The sequence below is a fragment of the Rhamphochromis sp. 'chilingali' genome (genome assembly GCF_963969265.1).
Source record: "Rhamphochromis sp. 'chilingali' genome assembly, chromosome: 4".
NCBI lineage: Eukaryota > Metazoa > Chordata > Actinopteri > Cichliformes > Cichlidae > Rhamphochromis > Rhamphochromis sp. 'chilingali'.
In genome coordinates, this window is record NC_137948.1 from 4,009,658 (window position 1) to 4,032,601 (window position 22,944).

A 22,944-nucleotide genomic window follows, 5' to 3' on the forward strand; every position below is an offset into this window, starting at 1 on the left:
TCCTAACGATGCAGGTAAAATAAATAAAATGAAGCTCATTAATCTTTAAACCCAGCTTGTCATCCAGTACTGAAGATAGCCAAGTGGAACAGGAACATGACTAACACCAGGGTGGCGGTGGATCAAATCTGGGTGCTGATTATCAAAGGAGACAACCACATGTGCTTCTACAACACAAACATGGGAAACAAGTCTGAATAAAATTATTATAAAAGGTAAAATTTAAAGGAATAAATAAAAGGTACAAACAAATTCCCAAGATGGAAGTAAAAAAAGGTAAATGGGAAATAAGATAGATAAAGATAAGGGTGGAAAAATAAGAACGAACAAAACAAAATGAAAAATCCTCAAGGTAAGTGTAACGTTTTATTTAGTGCACAAACAGTTTTTCCTTTTTTTATATTGAGAGGCAGGAACTGACACGTTTATGCTTTAGAGTTCAGATTTTCAGCGACAGTAGCTGACTGTGGCCACAAGATGACAGTAATTTTAATGCATAGAAATGGGCCAGGAGCTTAGTGACAGTGCTGTGTGATGTGACAGGCTTTGATATGTTTTATTTTATTGTTTTTGCATTTGACAAGACAAACGTTTAAACACATCAGCAGAGTGTCTCTGTGAAACAACGATAGATTCTGGTTAACTGAAGGCCCAGGCTGCTGATAGCTTCTCATGATGTTTCTTCCTCACTCTCTGTGTGTTTACACACCTCTCAGCTTTTAATTATGAGTCATTATTAATCTCCGGCTCTCTTCCACAGCACGTCTTTTGTCCTTCCCTCCTTCCCTCACCCACAGCTGGTCACAGCAGCTGGCTGCCCCTCCCTGAGCCTGGTTATGCTGGAGGCTTCTTCCTGTTGAAGGAGAGCTTTTCCTTCCAACTGTTGCCATGTGCTTGTTAATGGGGGGTAGTTTTTATTGTTGGGGTTTTCTCTGCATTCATCTCTATTTTGTGCAGAGTCTTTATGGGCTTTAGGTGACTGTTGCTGTGATTATGTGGGGTGTAAATAAAACAAAACTGAATCTAAATTAAATAACTAAAAATTAGGAAAGAACGAATTGAAAAGTTTTACATTTAAAGACAAAGTTATTTCTCATTGTTTTCATCAATAAGTCTTTTAATTACTCCATGATAATAACATGTTTTTTACTTGCTAAAAATCAGAAATACGTTCTTGAACAGTTCAGCTCTCACTTCTTCTTCTGCATTATTTTTAAATGGGAATCTGTAAAAAGTAAAAGAAAAAACAAAACAGGTCAAACTTAAACCGCAGGTCAGAAAAAAGCTTCAAACCTCATATTAAATCCTACTAAATACTCTTGGTAAATATAATAGGACATGACTATAGCTGTATCTTTGGTTGTATACAATAAGCATGTAAATACAGACTGTACGGGCGACTGAACTTACCTCAAGGGCAGCCTCTCTTTCAGAGTCCACGCTCAGGACGGCGCTCGCGCTCTCGCTGTCAGGTTGAAGGAAGTTAAGTCTGATCCTGAGAGGTGTTGATGTGTCATCCACATAGTTCTGTAAGAAACAAAGTCGTTGTCATCATCGTTTCAAAACCGCGGTAAAGTGAGCCGTCATTTGTGAGCCGCGGTCAAGCCAGCCGCCTCCTATCCGCCGCATAAATTTCCTTGCGCTTTTACACCAGTCTTTACGGTAGCGCCTTTTCGCTTTATATCCTGATTGAAAGCCTAGACACACAAATTACAATGGAACAGCCCAATACAGCCATCGTGACAGTCTGGTTGCATATTCAAAAATTCATTAAAAATCATTCTTAAAAGTTGATGCCAAGCTTTCAACACAATCCTCTTCTCGGACACCTACTTTACCTCTGGGCCAGGTTTTACCCAGATTTACTGTAATATTACTCAGAAATCACAGTAAACTCATATTCAGTGCAATACAGTCAATACACTACAATTATGTTTATTTCAAAAATTCATTAAAAATCATCCTGAATAGTTGAGGTCCAACTTTCAACACATCCCTCCTCTGGGACACCTACTGTACCTGTGTGCCAAGTTCCATCCAGATTTACTGTAAAATTCCTCAGAAATTAAAGGGTACTTGTATTCAATGCAATACAGCCAATACACTACAATTATGGAAATTTTCAAAAATTCATTAAAAATCATCCTGAGTAGTTGAGGTCCAACTTTCAACACATCCCTCCTCTAGGACACCTACTGTACCTGTGTGCCAAGTTCCATCCAGATTCACTGTAATATTCCTCAGAAATTAAAGGACATTTATATACAATTCAATACAGCCAATACACTACAATTATGGAAATTTTCAAAAATTCATTAAAAATCATCCTGAGTAGTTGAGGTCCAACTTTCAACAGATTCCTTCTCCGGGACACCTACTGTACCTGTGTGCCAAGTTCCATCCAGATTCACTGTAATATTCCTCAGAAATTACAGGAAACTTTTATTCAATCTAATACAGTCAATACAATAGAATTATGTCAATTTTCAAAAATTCATTAAAAATCATCCATAGTAGTTGAGGTCCAACTTTCAACAGATTCCTTCTCCGGGACACCTACTGTACCTGTGTGCCAAGTTTCAGCCAGATTCACTGTAATATTCCACAGAAATTACAGGAAACTTTTATTCAATTTCACCGTCAAATTAATAAAGCTTCTCCGATTCTGATTTTTCTGTACATATGTAGGTTATGTATTTCAGAAATGTAAATAGAGCTTGTTCGTTTAGATTTTGTATTGCATTCTTTTTCATTTTAATACCTTTTCTAAAAAATTACACTAAGTTTAGAAAATAATGTGATTCTCGCAGTTTGGGTTTGTGACCCAACCCTTTTTGCATTAGTTTTGGTATTTGTTGATTAAGATTACTATTGATCAATGTATGTAATTCTTGTTTTTGCTGTTATTAGTTAGTACTTTTAATTTGGCGATACTTTGTTACGTTCTTCTAATTCTCCCTGACAGCTCATAGTTGCTCATTGTTTACTGCTTTGTTTAAATAGATCGTTTCGTGTCACCTACCATTACAATTCATTCCAATCGCCCTTGTTTGTTAATGTGAGGTATACATTCGTCATGTTTCCTGTTTTAAGAGTCTGTTTTCCTTTCTCATGTTCAAGTCTTGGGTGTACCCCTTAATATTTTATCTCATACTGCTGGTCGCCATCATGTTCAGGTCTGTAGTAGTGTTGACATAGTCACAGTAATATTAATAACAGTCGTATTTTAGTCTCGCCCATTTCAGGATTAATTACAGTTATTGTAACCTATTGCTTTTGCCTTGTTGTATGTTCAAGTTTCTTCCATCAGCCACAATAAAGGGCTCTCTTTTAGTTCATCACAGTTTTGTTGTCCTCTGCTTTTTAGTCTGCTTTTAAATTACATCATCTCACCCGCTGTATAGTAAGTAAAACATATTCCATTCTAAACCTTGCGGTAATCTTTAAGAACATATTTTTAAAAATTGAAACAAATTGAAAAATATTTTTTCAGAAGACTATTTGTAGTGGATTCATCTTATCAATGAAGTAGAGTTTCTGAGCAAATATAGATGTCTATGTTGTTGTTGGACCTCAACTACTCAGGATGATTTTTAATCAATTTTTGAAAATTGACATAATTGTAGTGTATTGGCTGTAGTAGATTGAATATAAGTTTCCTTTATTTTCTGAGGAATTTTACAGTAAATCTGGATGGAACTTGGCACACAGGTACAGTAGGTGTCCCAGAGGAGGGATGTGTTGAAAGTTGGACCTCAACTACTCAGGATGATTTTTAATGAATTTTTGAAAATTGACATAATCCTATTGTATTGACTGTATTAGCTTGAATAGAAGTTTCCATTAATTTCTGTGGAATATTACAGTGAATCTGGCTGAAACTTGGCACACAGGTACAGTAGGTGTCCTAGAGAAGGAATCTGTTGAAAGTTGGACCTCAACTACTCAGGATGATTTTTAATGAATTTCTGAAATTTCCATAATTGTATTGACTGTATTGGGCCGTTCCATTGTAATTTGTGTGCGCGCGTGTGGGATAAAGCGAAAAGGCGCTACCGTAAAGACTGGTGTAAAAGCGCAAGGAAATTTATGCGGCGGATAGGAGGCGGCTGGCTTGACCGCGGCTCACAAATGATGGCTCACTTTACCGCGGTATTTCAAAGCCTAAAAATACTACGATGGTAACAAACTCAAGCACTGTTATTTGATAAGTCTTAGAGTCAGTAGCGGTTTTTGATACGGGCGACATGGGCGGTTGCCCAGGACGGCATCATGGTGGGGGGTGTGGCATCATGGGCATCGGCAACAACCCCCCCCCCAAAAAAAAAGAACCTCTTGCACAAGAGGTACAAGTTTTTACTCTTGCAAAGAGTATATCACATATGGACAAATTCGACGGGCCATTAATTTGAAAGGCGAAATCAGACCAACATGAAATTTACATGGTTTTACTGTCGGGTTGGATACTGTTGATCTAAAGTGGAATTATCCTGTGGAAACAGCATCTTTCAATTTAAGAGCATTTTGAAATCGTTAAAAGAGTAGGTCGTCTACGGGCAATTTGAAAATACTTTTATTTTGGAAGGCAAAATCAGAGTAACTTGATCTTAACATCGTATCTCTGTGGGGTTGTATACTGTTGATCTAAAGTGGAATTCTCCTGTTGAAACATGAATTTTTCATTTAAGAGCATTTTGAAATCGTTAAAAGAGTAGGTCGTATATGGGCAATTTGAAAAGGCTTTTATTTTGGAAAGCAAAATCAGACTGACTTGAAATTGACATGGTAACATCGTGAGGTTGTATACTGTTGATTTAAAGTGAAATTATTCTGTGGAAACAGAAAATTTCCTTTTTAGAGCATTCTGAAATCACTGAAAGTTAGGTAAGTTATGGGCATTTTCAACAGGCCATTATTTTGGAAGGCAAAATCAGAATGACTTGAAATTGACATAGTACCATGGTGTGGTTGTACACTTTTGATCTAACATGGATTCATCCTGTGGAAAGAGCAATTTTCATTTTTAGAGCGTTCTGAATTCTTTAAAAGAGTAGGTCATATATCGGCAATTTGAAAAGTCTTTTATTTTGGAAGGCAACATCAGACTGATTTGATATTGATATGGTATCACTGTGGGGTTGGATACTATTGATCTAAAGTGGAATTATGCTGTGGAAACAGCAATTTTCCATCTTAGAGCATTTTGAATTCGCTCCAAGAGTAAGTCATATATGGGCAAATTGAAAAAGCTTTTATTTTGAAAAGCAAAATCGGACTGACTTGAAATTGACATGGTAACATTGTGAGGTTGTATACTGTTGATCTAAAGTGGAATTACCCTGTGGAAACTGAAATCTTCCTTTTTAGAGCATTCTGAAATCACTGAAAGTTAGGTAAGTTATGGGCATTTTCAACAGGCCATTATTTTGGAAGGCAAAATCAGAATGACTTGAAATTGACATAGTACCATGGTGTGGTTGTACACTTTTGATCTAACATGGATTCATCCTGTGGAAAGAGCAATTTTCATTTTTAGAGCGTTCTGAATTCTTTAAAAGAGTAGGTCATATATCGGCAATTTGAAAAGTCTTTTATTTTGGAAGGCAACATCAGACTGATTTGATATTGATATGGTATCACTGTGGGGTTGGATACTATTGATCTAAAGTGGAATTATGCTGTGGAAACAGCAATTTTCCATCTTAGAGCATTTTGAATTCGCTCCAAGAGTAAGTCATATATGGGCAAATTGAAAAAGCTTTTATTTTGAAAAGCAAAATCGGACTGACTTGAAATTGACATGGTAACATTGTGAGGTTGTATACTGTTGATCTAAAGTGGAATTACCCTGTGGAAACTGAAATCTTCCTTTTTAGAGCATTCTGAAATCACTGAAAGTTAGGTAAATTATGGGCATTTTCAACAGGCCATTATTTTGGAAGGCATCATCAGAATGACTTGATATTAATATGGTATCACTGTGGGGCTGTATACTGTTGATCTGGAGTGGAATTACCCTGTGGAAACAGGAAATTTCCATTTTAGAGCATTTTGAAATCACTGAAAGTTAGGTCAATTATGGACAATTTAAAAAGTCTTTTATTTTGGAAGGCATAATCAGAATGACTTGATATTGATACGGTATCACTGTGGGGCTGTATACTGTTGATCTAAGGTGGAATTACCCTGTGGAAACAGGAATTTTCCATTTTAGAGCATTTTGAAATCACTGAAAGGTAGGTCAATTATGGACAATTTGAAAAGGCTTTTACTTTGGAAGGCAAAATCAGAATGACTTGATATTGATATGGTATCACTGTGGGGCTGTATACTGTTGATCTGGAGTGGAATTAGCCTGTGGAAACAGGAATTTGCCATTTTAGAGCATTTTGAAATTGTTCCAGGAGCAAGTCAGATATGGGCAGTTTGAAAATGCTTTTATTTTTGAAAGCAAAATCAGAATGACTTGATATTGATATGGTAACATCGTGAGGTTGTATACTGTTGACCTAAAGTGAAATTATCCTGTGGAAACCGCAAAATTCTGTTTAAGAACATTTTGAAATCGTTAAAAAAGTAGGTCGTATATGCTCAATTTGAAAGGGCATTTATTTTGGAAGGCATAATCAGAATGACTTGATATTGATATGGTATCACTGTGGGTCTGTATACTGTTGATCTAAAGTGGACTTACCCTGTGGAAACAAGAATTTTTCATTTTAGAGCATTTTGAATCGTTAGAAGATTAAGTCAAATATCGGCAATTTCAAAGGGCCATTACTATGAAAGGCAAAATCAGACTGACTTGATATTGATATGGTATCACTGTGAAAAAGACTGTGGTTGGAAAGTGTTGATATAAAGTTCAAATAGTATTTGGAAATACGACTTTTGCTTTTAAGAGCATTATTAAGTCATTGAAAGAGTAGTTCAAAAATGAAGATTCACAGGGCTTTTACTTTGAAATCCAAAATAAGATGGCCTTGATAGTGACAGGGCACAATTAGGGTACAAGGCTGTGTCATATAGATCTAACATTAGAGTTTGTAAAAAAAACAAAAAAACAAACTAAATTATATGTTATTATGTTCTTAACATATCTGTTAATTCACTCGAAGTTGGCTTTTATTTTGAAATCCGGTTTCCACATCCATTCCCGTAATACTTTGAATACACAGGGAACGTAAAACAAACTGGAGGCTGGCTTGACTGCAAGTCTCGAATTGGAGGCTGGCTTGACACAAGTAGCTTATCCGGGGGAACACCAAGGCGTTCCCAGGCCAGCCAAGAGATATAATCGCTCCAGCGTGTCCTGGGTCTGCCCCGGGGCCTCCTCCCGGTGGGACATGCCTGGAACACCTCACCCAGGAGGCATCCTTGTCAGATGTCCGAACCACCTCAGCTGGCTCCTTTCGATGTGGAGCAGCAGCTGCTCTACTCTGAGCCCCTCCCGGATGGCCGAACTTCTCACCCTATCTCTAAGGGAGAGGCCAGCCACCCTTCGGAGGAAGCTCATTTCCGCCGCTTGTATCCGAGATCTTGTTCTTTCGGTCACTACCCACAGCTCGTGGCCATAGGTGAGGGTAGGGACGTAGATCGACCGGTAAACTGAGAGCTTCGCTTTTACACTCAGCTCTCTTTTCACCACGACGGACCGGTGCAGCGTCCGCATTACTGCAGCTGCAGCCCCAATCCGTCTGTCGATCTCCGGCTCCCTTCTCCCATCACTCGCGAACAAGACCCCGAGATACTTGAACTCCTCCACTTGGGGCAGGAACTCATCCCCGACCCGGAGTGGGCACTCCACCTTTTTGTGGCTGAGAACCATGGCCTCAGATTTGGAGGTGCTGATCCTCATTCCCGCTGCTTCACACTCAGCTGCAAACTGTTCCAGCGCAAGCTGGAGGCCCTCACCCGATGAAGCCAACAGAACCACATCATCCGCGAAAAGCAGAGATGAGATTCTGAGGTGAAAGCCCTCCGCCACCTGGCTAGGACTGCCACTGCTTAGAGTAACCCTTAAAAACTAAGCATTAATACTGATGAAAAAGAGTTTTTCACTTCCGTTTGCATCATTCAGGTAGATTCATTGGGATTTTTTTTTATTTCATTTTTTTAATGTAGCTACAAATCGCCTCATCTTATCCACCTAACATTTCACACACACTGCTGCTAAATGAGCAGATTCACCCATTTTAATACCCATTTGTTTGATTTTTTTAAAATTAAATTAAATTAAATTAAATTAAAAAGACGACATTATCCTGCTGTTGTCTGTGGTGTTTTGGTCTCTGGATACAGGATCAGGGTCTGCCTGCCCCTAGCTTATAGTTACGGTTGGATCAGGTGACCCTGAATCCTCCCTTAGTTACGCTGCATTAGGACTATGCTGCTGGGATTTTGTTCCGCAAGCACCTCTTCATTCTTCAGCACTCTGCATTTAATCATTAGTTATTATTAATCTCTGTCTGTTTTCCACAGCTTGTCCTGTCTCCCTCCCCTCACCCCCAACCAGTAACAGGAGATCTATGGCTGTCCCTCCACTGGTTGTGCCTGAGGTTTGTTCCTGTTGAAAGGGAAGTGTTGCTTTCCACTGCTGCAGAGTGCCAACTCATAGGAAGCTGCATGATTGCTGGTGTTTTCTGTAGGATCTTTATTGAGGTGATTGTGATTTGGTACAATATAAATAAACCTGATTATTGATATTAAGGGCGATATATAATGCCTTTAATTAAGCATGTCCAAAGCTTGCAGTCAAATGATTTCCTGTGGCAAACCCTAAAGGGCGTGGAAAAAGAAAAGGACTTGTAGACAAATCCCCGCCCACCTTTTCTCAATGGTTTAAACCCCAAGCTTGCGAGGGGCAGTCAGTCAGGTAAATGTAAAGTGTAAAATAATCATGTAAAATGTCTTTTATATGGCACCAAGCCCTTTGAGGCTCGGCTAAATTCAGAATCTTATGTGACATGTCCATAGTGCGTGCTATGGCTTAAAACAGCTCACAAAACTGGCGCTTTAAGGAAAAGTGGTGATTGAACGATGTGTTAAAGTCATCAGAGAGTGAATAAATAAACAGATGATGTTCAGCATTCTTACTGCTCTGTTGATGGAGTAGCTGACGCAGGTGTTTTCATCTCTCAGCTTCAGGGTCTGACTGAACATACTTTGACTTGCTTGACTCGTCACATTAAGTGTGTATGTGATGTTCAATGCTGAGCTCACTGGCCCTGAAAAAAAGTCACATTAAATAAATACACATTAATCTGGATTTTTAAAAAACAGTTTAAATGTTCCACATTTGTCCGCTCATCACGACAAACTTACCTGCTTTGCTCTTTGTTGCTTCGACCTTTTCAAAGCATGCCGTTATTTTAACCAAAGCTACATTTTTATCTGGACTCAGGGCGTCAAGGTTCTCAGGGTGAAAAGACAGACGAGCCAAGACGTTGAAGACCGGCTTGGATCTGAAAGGAAGCGAATGAACTTAAATAGATTGTCGCTTCTTCTGTCGCTTAGCTTCTTTTATAGGTGCAGTGTTCATATAATATTCACCTGAATACAACAGCTGCACCACGTGATTCAACCACAACACCCGGGAGTCCATCCTCCCCGAGCTCCCCAAAGATGGCCCTTCCAAAGAATTTCAGCCCATGGTCGATATTTTTTCCCATGATTCTCTGAAATAAGAAGATATTAGAGCCGAGTCTAAATACCTCTTTCAGATGACATTACATGTCTGTGTGCTCTCATAAGTGTAAGTCTGATAATATTATCATGCTGCAGATAATTAAACTTCAATGCAAATGCACAGAGGGTTTTGAGAGTGTACGAACACAACTCCATAAGCACAGGCAAAAAAGAGAAAAGGCTCTGCACGTCGTTCAGTCGTTATTCTACAATATTTTGACTTGAATACATTTAGGCTGGCAGGTTGTGGAGTCTGACAGAGAAACAGAGATTCTACATGTTCTAAACCCACCATTTGAACTAGTGTTGGACACAAAGTTCTTTGGGCAGGTTGTCATATCTTTGAAGTTATATTACAGCATTACTAAAACAATCAAGAGGCAAGCATGGAGGGGCAACAGTGTTGTGCAGATCCATCATTTGTGCCTCAGTTTTCTGATGGTTTATAAGATTTGAAGGTTATAGAAATAATTTTCCTCCTGAATCTTTGATAATAACGTAAGTAATAAAGGTCTTTTAAAGGCTTTTTTTTAAAAAAACATTTTTAATTCATTTTCGGTCCAGTTCTTGTACCTGATCATTTTTTTCATTTTTAAAACCACCTAACACTGTCATGGTCCTGGGTCGTTGACCCAGCGTTTTGTGTTTTGTGATTATTTCCCTCTGTTCTAGTTATTCTGTGTCCTCCCCCCTTGTGTCCGGTTCGGGTTCTAGATTTCCTGTTTTGTTCTGAAAGTCTGTGTCTGTTGTCATTGTGTTCAGCTTGTGTCCTCCAGTCATCATGTGTATTCAGATCAGCTGTTCTTCCCTCCTGTGTGCGATTACCCGATTACCTTGTGTGTGTGTGTATATATAGTGGGTGTCGGTCTGTGTTCGTTGTCGGCTCGTCTGTGTTTCTTGGTATCCTGGTCCTTGGTCTGCGTCTCTCTGCTCCGCTCTCCGTTTTGTAAGATTTCAGGTTTGCTCTTTAGTTTCTCCCAGTTTAGGTTTGTCATTACTCATGCTTCATTGCCTGTTTTTGCCACTGCCACCGTGTAAATAAACTTCACTCGTATCATCAGTTTGCTGCATTTTGGGTCCTCCTTTTCCTCCACTCCACACGGCTCACTCCGCCAGCCGTGACAAACACTGACCTGTGAATCATTAAAGCATAAACAAAACTCAAAGACTGAAATTATCTAAATTGTTCTTCTAATTCAATTTCTTTTGACACGTGTCGTTTGATTTGTTTTTTAGAGATGCAGGAAATTCCACACAATATTTTCAGTGGAATCTTCAAAAATGTCAAAGATAACAGAGTTGGACAGAAAAAAGATAATTTCTTTTGAACTAACACAGTGGAGGCTCTGTTATGGTTCGGGGCTGTCGTTAAATGGCCAGTCGGGTTCACGATTTGTCACAATTTACAGAATTATGAACACGGAAGAGTACAGTCAGATTTTGATCCACCTGGAAAGCGCCTGATTGCCGATGGCTACATTTTTTTTTAGCATCACAATGATCTCAAACACGCTGCCAACACAGTAAAAGTATACCTTTATAGAAAAGCACACAGTGGAACACTAACAGTCATCAACTGGTTTCCCCAGAGCCTGGACCTCAACATTACTGAAGCAGTGTGGGATCATCTTTATAGAGAACAAAAGGCAGCCAACATCCAAAGAGAAGCTTTGAATGTCCTTTAAGGAACTAATCCTGAAGACTACCAATTGCAAGAAAGAAATGACCTGCCTAAGAGAGTTCGGGCTGTGTAAAAGAATAGAGGCAGTCCAAAGCTTGTTATAACTGTACAAACTCTATTTTTGCCTCTTATATCGTATTTCCATGTATTTTGCACATGTTTGCAAGAAATCACTACACCTACTTAGCATTTTAAAAGCAGAATATAAAGACATGACATGTGGCTCAAGACCTTTGCACAGTAGTATTGTCGGTGTCACCTGGCTGAAAGTGCTGACTATCCCTCTCTGCCTGTTGCCATGGTAGATATACACAGCCCCGCTCTTATCATCCTCAAGCGGAGCTCCGACAGCTACGTCTCGGAGTCCATCTCCATTCAGGTCTGGAAGACTGGATATGGTGGTGCCAAATCTACCCATAGATGGTCCCGTCACATCCTGGTTACTTTCCAGTACAGTCTAATAGGAAACGAGGATGTTAATAATGGACTATGAAAACACATGCATGTATTTTATCAGCTTTAAAGCTCACACAGTGTCACACTGGATCTTAGTTTTTATTATAGCTCACCTCATCACTCACAGAGTAGATGTAGACCCGGCCTTCTTTCTTCACCTGAGGCAGATGAAACTGTGGAGCTCCTACCAGCAGGAAGTCAGTGCTCCCATCTGAATCAACATCTAATGAGCACAGCTCAGCACCGAAGTAGGAACCAATCTAAAAATGTTTTGAGTGTAAAGGATGATTTAGAAAGTCAAAACCAAACCCAAAGACACAGCTTCAAAGTAGTACAGTTATTAAGAGCTGTCCTCTTAATATGACACAAAATCCAAACTTTTACAAAAGTTTTGGCACAAATATTTCCATGCTTTAGCTCAAATCTGAATATTTTTAAAAATCATGATATTTCCAGTTACCAACCTGTTCTCCACGAATTTTCTGCACTTCTGTCCAGTGTATGCAGTGGTGTCTGAAAACGATCTGTCCTGTTTGCTCAAACTCTGGTAAACCCACGAAATACAAAGGAACACCGTTTTTCTTTCCGATGGAAATGGAATTTCCTGCAACAGCCAAATAATAATCTGCTAAATGTTCACTCTGGATCTCATATGTGCTACACTATGGTATCTCAAGTCATAGAAAAGTAATCTTATTAAAGTAGCAGGTATCATATAGATAGTAGGTAATAATAAAAAAAAAGAAATGGGTTTACCCAGGTAACCCTGCATTCGTTCTTGAGGTCTATGGAGAAAACTACGCCAGCTGTTCGATTCCACAGAACCCACGATCAGGCTATCCTGCTCACAGAAACATCTGATTACAGTTCAGGCTGAACAGAGACAGAGAGGAACTGAGATACCAGTAACAGTGATGAGGTAATGTCACAAATCAGTCATGAATTAAAATAAGAACGCTTACAAAAAAGCAAAGCTCAGCTAAAAAGGAGATTTTGAGCTGCCTCGTTCACATTAAGTGATAGGAACTGTAGGAAAATGATGTTTTTCCACTATCACTTAAAGCACACTACTAAGGCTATGCTTGGTTATAATCTGAAGCAGAGAAATTGCATTTATAGTTTCATTCATGGGTTTAATGATCCACTGTAATTATTATTTTAATTAATAATCGACATTCTGTAGTTGTATTGACGGACAGTTTAAAATGTATTATTAGAGTTTCTTCAAACTGTTTTCATATTTTGAGTTTGATATACATTTTGGATTTTTTGGGGAAAGTAAAGCTTTTATGGTTTGTTTTCTTTGCTGTACATAAAATGCATCCGATCACTCCAAAAAAAACAGCAGCATACTGATTTTTCTGTATTTCAATAACTACAGTGGAGATGCAACTCATGTTGCTGATGCTGATGCTGTGGAAAATGTAATTAACAACAGAATTTTGCAGTTATTTGCATTACATTACACATTGTTTTATTCACAAGAGAATATAGGAAAGATATCAAATTTTTGAACAGAATCGGCTGTGAAGTTGGTCCTGTCTTCTAAGGAGCTGTCTTCTTGTAGTCGACTACAAGAAGACAGCTCCTTAGAAGACAGGACCAACTTCACAGCCGATCAGATCTGCACACTGTTAGACCTCTGCCTTACCACCACATATTTCAAATACAATGAAGGCTTCTACAGACAAAAACATGGCTGCGCCAAGGGCTCCCCCGTGTCACCTATTGTAGCCAACCTTTACATGGAGGAAGTGGAAAGGAACCCAGCCACTGGTACAGATATGTAGACGACACCTGAGTCAAAATCAAGACACAAGAAGTGGAATCCTTCACTGCGCACATTAACGCTGTGGATAAAAACATCAAGTTCACCAGGGAAGACACAAAGGACAACTGTTTGCCTTTCCTGGACTGCGCCGTGCACATTGAAGAGAACGGCAAACTCAACATCGAAGTTTACTGGAAGCCCACACACACAGACCAGTACCTCCTCTTTGACTCCCATCACCCTCTGGAACACAAACTTGGAGTAATCAGGACCCTACACCACCGGGCAGAACATGTTCCCTCTAAGCCTGAAGGAAAAAAGAAGGAACACACACATGTAAAGGAAGCACTCAAAACGTGCGGCTATCCTAAATGGGCGTTCTTAAAGTCAGCAAAGAGGCACAGAAAAGAAGACCAGACACCAGCGAGGGAGGATAAGAAGGACAGACACAACAACGTTGTCATCCCCTATGTAGCCGGTGTATCAGAGAAACTCAGGAGAGTTTTCTCCAAGCATGACATCCCGGTGCATTTCAGACCCAGCAACACGCTCAGACAAAAACTGGTTCATCCGAAAGACAAAACGCCAAAACACAGACTTAACAATGTGGTGTATGCTGTACAGTGCAGCGAGGAATGCCCAGACCTCTACATCGGAGAGACCAAACAGCCACTTCACAAGCACATGGCACAACACAGAAGAGCCACCTCCACAGGACAAGACTCAGCAGTCCATCTGCATCTTAAGGATAAAGGACACTCTTTCGAGGATGCCAATGTTCACATTTTGGACAGAGAGGACAGATGGTTTGAAAGAGGAGTGAAAGAAGCATCTATGTCCACTGTGAGCGACCATCTTTGAACAGAGGCGGGGGTTTACGACACCAACTCTCTGCCATCTATAATCCAGTTCTGAGATCCCTTCCCAGACGCCTTAACGCCCACTCACATCCTGGGCCATCTGACCTCAGGAATTCGCATGATAAGGTGGGGCCAGGTTTCACAATGAACACACCCGAAACTCTGGCTGATTGGGACCCACACCCGCTTTCACACCTTGGCTCATGTGATTAGAGGATCATCAGGGGTCCTTTTGTCCCTCTGTGGGGGGAAACTCCCACTGGGTTTAAATCTGGGACTCTCCACCATTTGACCTTAGAACTGAAGAAGCTTCTCGGATGAGAGGTGAAACGTCTTCAAGTAACTTAAAGAAGTCCAGACGCTTTTCTTTGCAAGCTCCTTTGACTACGATGACCTGGATGACGGAGAACCTTCACAGACATATGTATGAGAGAGCTTTAACCTGCGTTTGTGGATGGAATGGTGAACTCTGTTCACAGACAGTGATTTCTGGAAGTGTTCCTGAGCCCATGCTCATCTGATTTCCATGAAATAATTATTCACCATCTTAATGCATTGCTGCCTGGGGCCCCGAAAATAACAGACATCCAATATTAATTTTTGGCCTCGTCCCTTGTGTACAGATTTCTCTTGATTCACTGAATCTATTGGTGATATGCTGTACTGTAGCTGGTGAGATATTCAAAATCCAATATTAGTGGATTGTCGGGTACAGGTTCAAATTAAAGTTCTTGATTTCTAAAACAACTTGTTTTACAAACAGAAAGACTGAAGAGTACATTTTACAATTCTAGCACATTTCCAGTGTTTCTCTTTGTGTCAAAAAGTCTGTCAGTGCGGATTTTATTTTACAAACAATAAGAATTTAAAATTTTAGAAAGTAAAAGTAAAGTTTAGCAGTAGTCAGTGCTTTATTATCTGCGCTTTAGCTGCACCTGTGTATGTCAGGTTAGCCGTGACTGAGAAATTTTAATCTCGTCACAAGTAAATAATTTACACTTTGAATGTGTGCAGTTTTAACCTTTTGAAATCACCTTTTTGAAAACAGCACTGAATCCACTGAATTCTGCCAGAGGAGCTGTGCAGCCTAAATAAATAAAGAGATACATGTGACCACCACTGGTCCACACCAGGAAGATAACAGTGATTTTTGTAAATGTATTTATCAAAACAGGGAACAAAGTTTAACATCACCTTCCACAGTAAATATCTTTTTCTGTAAATTCTCCAGCACTCCTGTGAGTCCATCATAGTTCTCAATTTTGAAGGCATTTCTATGTTTTGGCTCTGAAGCGATGGCCCTGAATTTATGCAGCGTAGCAGCTCCGACCTGAAATCAGAATACTGCTTGAAAACATGAAATTCAAAGTCTGACATCAGCATGGGAAATAAAAACTGGACTAAGAACTGAAATCTGCTGAGCTGTTTGTGCTGAGACTGACACCATGATGCATTTCTACTTTAGTATGACTGTGTATCATCTAAATAACAGTGAATAAAACAGTCTAATACTATAAGAGTGTTTATGTGACACAAAATGATCACATTTATTTGTCTAACGGATAAATCTGATTTTTCTGTTGGGACTGGTGTAACACATCACATCCTACCCCAACGACAAGACGAATTATATTTTTATCATCGTATCTTCTAAAGATCCCATTCCTGTCTGTATCAGAGGGATCTCCGTCTGTGATTAGAATCAGAACTTTGGTAACATCAGGAGAGGCGCCTGCAGCTGGGTTGTCAAAGATTTCATCTCTGAAACAAATGCGAAAGCAAAGCAACACTCAGAATAAACAACATTTAAAAATATGAATAAATGAACAAATACAGTGCTCATTATCTCACAGCTGTATTGATCCTGCTGCTTTTAACACAACTTACAACACAAACTCGAGGGCTCTGTGTGTGCGGGTGAGACTTTTTAAATGTTTGTCTTTCATAAGTTTATCGAGAGCACGTCCAGCTGCATAGTCGTTGAAGTCAAACACTTTGTGGACTGTTGAGTAGGGCTGAACGATTATGGAAAATAATCTAATTGCGATTTTTTGCCCCAATATTGCGATTGCGATGCGATATGCGATTATTTTTTAAGGTCTTTGTCTTCTGCATTATTAAACAAAGACAAGCAATACATCATATAGTATGGCCAATACTATATTACATTAATTTTAAACTGTTCTTTCCTGGAAGACAGACCTCTGTTATGATGACATGAGGTGATGCATGAATTGATGACTGACATTTTTATTTAACTTCTTCAATCACAACAGTATATTTGAACATACACAATAGTTTATTTTTAGCTTACAAACATCTGAGCATAAAGTGCTGACAAGGAACCCTGGTGTAAACATTAAAATGAAAGTCAGTACAATGTGCAGATTGAGGAAATATACATAAACAAAATCAGTGGCTTTACCACACTCAGTTTTTCGACATCTGTGAACTACTAGACAGTCATTCAATTAAAAAATAATATTAAATAAATAAAACTAATAAATAAAAAATACACACATCTTACTGATCTCTGCAGTCAGTAACATTACACATAAAGTGCAAACATAATAGCAATTGTATAAACACACACACAAACACGCCTTTAAAGTTTAAAGGCGTGAAATTGGACGGTCTAGTTCTGATTAGCGTCACCGCTGTCTCGGTGGAGTTTAATAAACTCGGCCGTCTGCTTCTTGCTATCTAAAATATAACCAGACACTGGTGTAAATTCTCGACTGTCTCATACTTCTGTTTAATAAGTTTTCTGTTTGACGTTTAGTCAGCTGTGTGAAAACCAAGGAGGAACCCACTCGGGGGATTAATAAAGTTTTATTTTATCTAATCTAATAACTTTAATCTCAGCCAAACCGATTTACTCACAAACAAACAAAACACTGAAAAAAGCCCAACAATAACATTTTTAGGTTGTCTAAGTGACTTATATATTACGTTTAACCCGAGCAGCGAAACTCCGCGGTGATCTGAAAATGATGTGCCGGGAGTTGTGCCGTTCTCGGCCGCATCAGTAACCCTCGAGCTCCCGGCTAGCTGTCGAGCTGGTGGGTAGCAGACGCCTCTGAAAACGTCGAAGCACTTTTGCAAATATGGGATATCTTGATAAACCGAGCAGATATTTAATGTTTACACAACTACTTTCTCGCCTGAAAATATTTTAAAAGTTTATTTTGTGACCCAGAAAGATTAGTATGAGTAATTTTAAAACTTAGTAGCGGCCGCCATTGTTGGAAACTGGAGTTTGGCTGGGCCGCGCTATGAATTCTGGGATATGGTAGTAATTTGGACAGCCTTCGGCGCGTCGCTGTGACGTAATCGGTCTACAAATGCGGCCTCAGGAGGATGCAGCCCATGAATTTGGACATGTCCAGAGTATAATCGCAGCCTTTGCGGTTAGAAAATTGCACTTGATCATGTCGCGATATTATCGCAAATGCGATATATCGTTCAGCCCTACTGTTGAGGAGAACTGAACTGCTGCAAACTGGAAACGGAACAAACAACAACAAAAATATACGTTACTACTTATACTCATTACTCATATAATGTATAGTTTATATACATCAATATATAATGACCATTACTGGCGTGTCCCTAAGGCTGCTCATTATCTCCACAATGAAGTCTTTATTTTTGTTGAATTCAGCTTCGGTCAGACTCGCTGATCCATCAAATAAAAAAACGACTTCCACAGACTTATTTGTTCGTTCTGGGGGGAAAATTTTGAACAATTTTAAAGAGAATGTAACCAGGAACATATAAAACTTTAAAAAACAGTTTTACCTTCAACAACAGAAGAAGAGGTTTGTTGAAGATTTGGGATCTGGTGACAGACAATATTCAGGTAGGAGTTGTCGGAACAGTTGCTGACTGCAGTTGTGCTGCAAACCTAAAACAAATTATAACTGAACTTAAATGTCCAACAATGGAAATATTTAGCAGTTACAGTACAGCTAAATGCAGAGCATAGCTCAAATCTACGGGAAATCCATCTGTGCTGCGTAATCATAACAGAAGATACAACTTAAAATGTTGACTTTAGAATATTACATAGATACAAATCAATTGTATTTTATTTATAAAGTGCCAAATTACAACAACAGTTGCCTCAATGTGCTTTATACTGTAAGGTAAAGATCTTACAAAAAAACAGAGAAAACCCCAACAATCAGATGACCCCTGTGAGCGAGCGCTTTGACAACAGTGGGAAGGAAAAACTCCCTTTAGATGAATGAGCATAATTAAAGTGATTACTCTGCATCCTGTGGAGAACATGATTTCAAGGCAAATCATTCAGCGCTTATTCAGAATTGTTCAATTTCGTCAGCCTTTCTAAACCCTGATGTCACACTGCTAGAATCAATATTTACACCAATGAGATGATCACATAATGTTTCAATTACACAAAAAGTCTCACGCAGCATGACAGCATACACTCCAGGACCCCACAACCACAAATGGTGCTCACTAGTTCAGAAAATTGATAGAAGGATGTATAGATATAAAAAGTAAAGCTATTTTTTTTATTTTATCGCTTTAAAAAATTACTGAACTGTCACTCGAAAGAGCAGGTTGCCACAAACCAGTGAAAATTTGATTTTACTTCACAGAAATAAAATCAGTGCTGCTGGATTATAGATCAATAACTTATCTGGACATCAAATGTGTGGAGATTATGTGATTTTTTTTATTATTTTAAAGTCGTTACTTTATAATATTAAGTGACTGTTGTTGTGATTAGCTGCCATATAAATAAAACTGAATTGACCTGAGCTGAGTTGAAGTTAGATATTCACCTTTTTGAAAACAGCACTGAATCCACTGAATTCTGCCAGAGGAGCTGTGCAGCCTAAATAAATAAAGAGATACATGTGACCACCACTGGTCCACACCAGGAAGATAACAGTGATTTTTGTAAATGTATTTATCAAAACAGGGAACAAAGTTTAACATCACCTTCCACAGTAAATATCTTTTTCTGTAAATTCTCCAGCACTCCTGTGAGTCCATCATAGTTCTCAATTTTGAAGGCATTTCTATGTTTTGGCTCTGAAGCGATGGCCCTGAATTTATGCAGCGTAGCATGTCCGACCTGAAATCAGAATACTGCTTGAAAACATGAAATTCAAAGTCTGACATCAGCATGGGAAATAAAAACTGGACTAAGAACTGAAATCTGCTGAGCTGTTTGTGCTGAGACTGACACCATGATGCATTTCTACTTTAGTATGACTGTGTATCATCTAAATAACAGTGAATAAAACAGTCTAATACTATAAGAGTGTTTATGTGACACAAAATGATCACATTTATTTGTCTAACGGATAAATCTGATTTTTCTGTTGGGACTGGTGTAACACATCACATCCTACCCCAACGACAAGACGAATTATATTTTTATCATCGTATCTTCTAAAGATCCCATTCCTGTCTGTATCAGAGGGATCTCCGTCTGTGATTAGAATCAGAACTTTGGTAACATCAGGAGAGGCACCTGCAGCTGGGTTGTCAAAGATTTCATCTCTGAATCAAATGCAAAAGCAAAGCAACACTCAGAATAAACAACATTTAAAAATATGAATAAATGAACAAATACAGTGCTCATTATCTCACAGCTGTATTGATCCTGCTGCTTTTAACACAACTTACAACACAAACTCGAGGGCTCTGTGTGTGCGGGTGAGACTTTTTAAATGTTTGTCTTTCATAAGTTTATCGAGAGCACGTCCAGCTGCATAGTCGTTGAAGTCAAACACTTTGTGGACTGTAAAAGAGAACTGAACTGCTGCAAACTGGAAACGGAACAAACAACAACAAAAATATACGTTACTACTTATACTCATTACTCATTACTCATACAGTGGGGCAAAAAAGTATTTAGTCAGCCACCGATTGTGCAAGTTCCTCCACTTAAAATGATGACAGAGGTCAGTAATTTGCACCAGAGGTACACTTCAACTGTGAGAGACAGAATGTGAAAAAAAATCCATGAATCCACATGGTAGGATTTGTAAAGAATTTATTCGTAAATCAGGGTGGAAAATAAGTATTTGGTCACCTCAAACATGGAAAATCTCTGGCTCTCACAGACCTGTAACGTCTTCTGTAAGAAGCTTTTCTGTCCCCCACTCGTTACCTGTATGAATGGCACCTGTTTGAACCCATCATCTGTATAAAAGACACCTGTCCACAGCCTCAAACAGTCAGACTCCAAACTCCGCCATGGCCAAGACCAAAGAGCTTTCGAAGGACACCAGGAAAAGTATTGTAGACCTGCACCAGACTGGGAAGAGTGAATCTACAATAGGCAAGCAGCTTGGTGTGAAAAAATCAACTGTGGGAGCAATCATCAGAAAATGGAAGACATACAAGACCACTGATAATCTCCCTCGATCTGGGGCTCCACGCAAGATCTCATCCCGTGGGGTCAAAATGATCATGAGAACGGTGAGCAAAGATCCCAGAACCACACGGGGGGACCTGGTGAATGACCTGCAGAGAGCTGGGACCAAAGTAACAAAGGTCACCATCAGTAACACACTACAACGGCAGGGAATCAAATCCCGCAGTGCCAGACGTGTTCCGCTGCTGAAGCCAGTGCATGTCCAGGCCCGTCTGAAGTTTGCCAGAGAGCACATGGATGATACAGCAGAGGATTGGGAGAATGTCATGTGGTCAGATGAAACCAAAGTAGAACTTTTTGGTATAAACTCAACTCGTCGTGTTTGGAGGAAGAAGAATACTGAGTTGCATCCCAAGAACACCATACCTACTGTGAAGCATGGGGGTGGAAACATCATGCTATGGGGCTGTTTTTCTGCCAAGGGGACAGGACGACTGATCCGTGTTAAGGACAGAATGAATGGGGCCATGTATCGTGAGATTTTGAGCCAAAACCTCCTTCCATCAGTGAGAACTTTGAAGATGAAACGAGGCTGGGTCTTCCAACATGACAATGATCCAAAACACACCGCCCGGGCAACAAAGGAGTGGCTCCGTAAGAAGCATTTGAAAGTCCTGGAGTGGCCTAGCCAGTCTCCAGACCTCAACCCCATAGAAAATCTGTGGCGGGAGTTGAAAGTCCGTGTTGCTCGGCGACAGCCCCAAAACATCACTGCTCTCGAGAAGATCTGCATGGAGGAATGGGCCAAAATACCAGCTACTGTGTGTGCAAACCTGGTAAAGACCTATAGTAAACGTTTGACCTCTGTTATTGCCAACAAAGGTTATGTTACAAAGTATTGAGTTGTATTTTTGTTATTGACCAAATACTTATTTTCCACCCTGATTTACCAATAAATTCTTTACAAATCCTACCATGTGGATTCATGGATTTTTTTTTTTTTCACATTCTGTCTCTCACAGTTGAAGTGTACCTCTGGTGCAAATTACTGACCTCTGTCATCATTTTAAGTGGGGGAACTTGCACAATCGGTGGCTGACTAAATACTTTTTTGCCCCACTGTATAATGTATAGTTTATATACATCAATATATAATGACCATTACTGGCGTGTCCCTAAGGCTGCCCATTATCTCCACAATGAAGTCTTTATTTTTGTTGAATTCTTCTTCGCTCATACTCGCTGATCCATCAAATAAAAAAACGACTTCCACAGACTTATTTGTTCGTTCTGGGGGAAAAAAGCATGAAAATATTTAGCCTGGAAGATGGAAACAGACATAAATATACCTCAAACAGTCCTACTAGATTTTCTGGTCTGATGAAACAAAGATTCATGTATAAGCATGAACATTATTTAATTAACAAATGCAATAATTATGATCTCATAGTTGTACTCAGCCACTGTTTCTAATGTAACTGAACTAGAATCAATCAGAGTGCTCTGTGTGTGTTGGTGAGACACTTGAAGCTTCATAGTTGTCAAGTTCAAACATTTTGTTGACCACTACGGTCTGCTGGACACAGACAGTGCCTTTACCGCTAGAACCCGCCGTCCCCAATATTTTTTTTACCTTGGGTGGACGGTCCACGGTCGAGTTTCATCTTGTAACACACTTTGTTCAGAGTGTGTTACAAGATGGATGCACTGCACGTGGGCTGCAAACCTACATCAGGTTTTAAACGAGACAAAGAAGTATGATCTGAGATCATTTTTTTGTTTTGAATATTGTCAGAGGAAATGTTTTTTGAGTGTTTCTTACAGTGATTTGAGAGCGCATGGCGTCCTCAGATATCGACAGTCCAAATTGCCTGATGGGTACTTGCATGTGTTCGGGCCAAATTTCTGTGACAATAACATCAGATTAGTACCTTATATTAAAAATACAAATACACTACATCATTCTGCAATAGAAAAAACCCTGTCTCGCTCTGGGAATTAAAACTCATTTTACATTGTGGGACACATACAGCCCACTTTGATTTTAAATGGACCAGACCAGGTGAACTGTAGTCTTTGCCGTGATCTAGATGATGTTTCTTGCAGTTTGCAGTTTCACATGGCCTTC

The 22,944-nt window shown here is 39.4% G+C and overlaps 1 protein-coding gene across 1 annotated transcript; it reads right to left on the reverse strand.

Moving 5' to 3' along the window:
- Nucleotides 1-453: 453 nt before the first annotated feature.
- LOC308395968 (integrin alpha-X-like) lies at nt 454-22,495 on the reverse strand. The gene is made up of 21 exons (XM_080881030.1): nt 22,450-22,495; nt 21,976-22,106; nt 20,123-20,265; nt 19,846-19,996; nt 19,430-19,565; nt 19,270-19,322; nt 18,257-18,362; nt 18,058-18,182; nt 16,343-16,470; nt 16,066-16,216; nt 15,650-15,785; nt 15,490-15,542; nt 12,581-12,665; nt 12,289-12,428; nt 11,938-12,084; nt 11,628-11,825; nt 9,553-9,677; nt 9,325-9,464; nt 9,097-9,227; nt 1,411-1,527; nt 454-1,225 (listed from the first exon to the last, which is right to left on the reverse strand). Exons 1-21 carry the CDS (start codon nt 22,478-22,480, stop codon nt 1,214-1,216), a joined length of 2,439 nt encoding a protein of 812 aa, XP_080737156.1. The 5' UTR covers nt 22,481-22,495; the 3' UTR covers nt 454-1,213.
- Between the last annotated feature and the right edge of the window lie 449 nt (nt 22,496-22,944).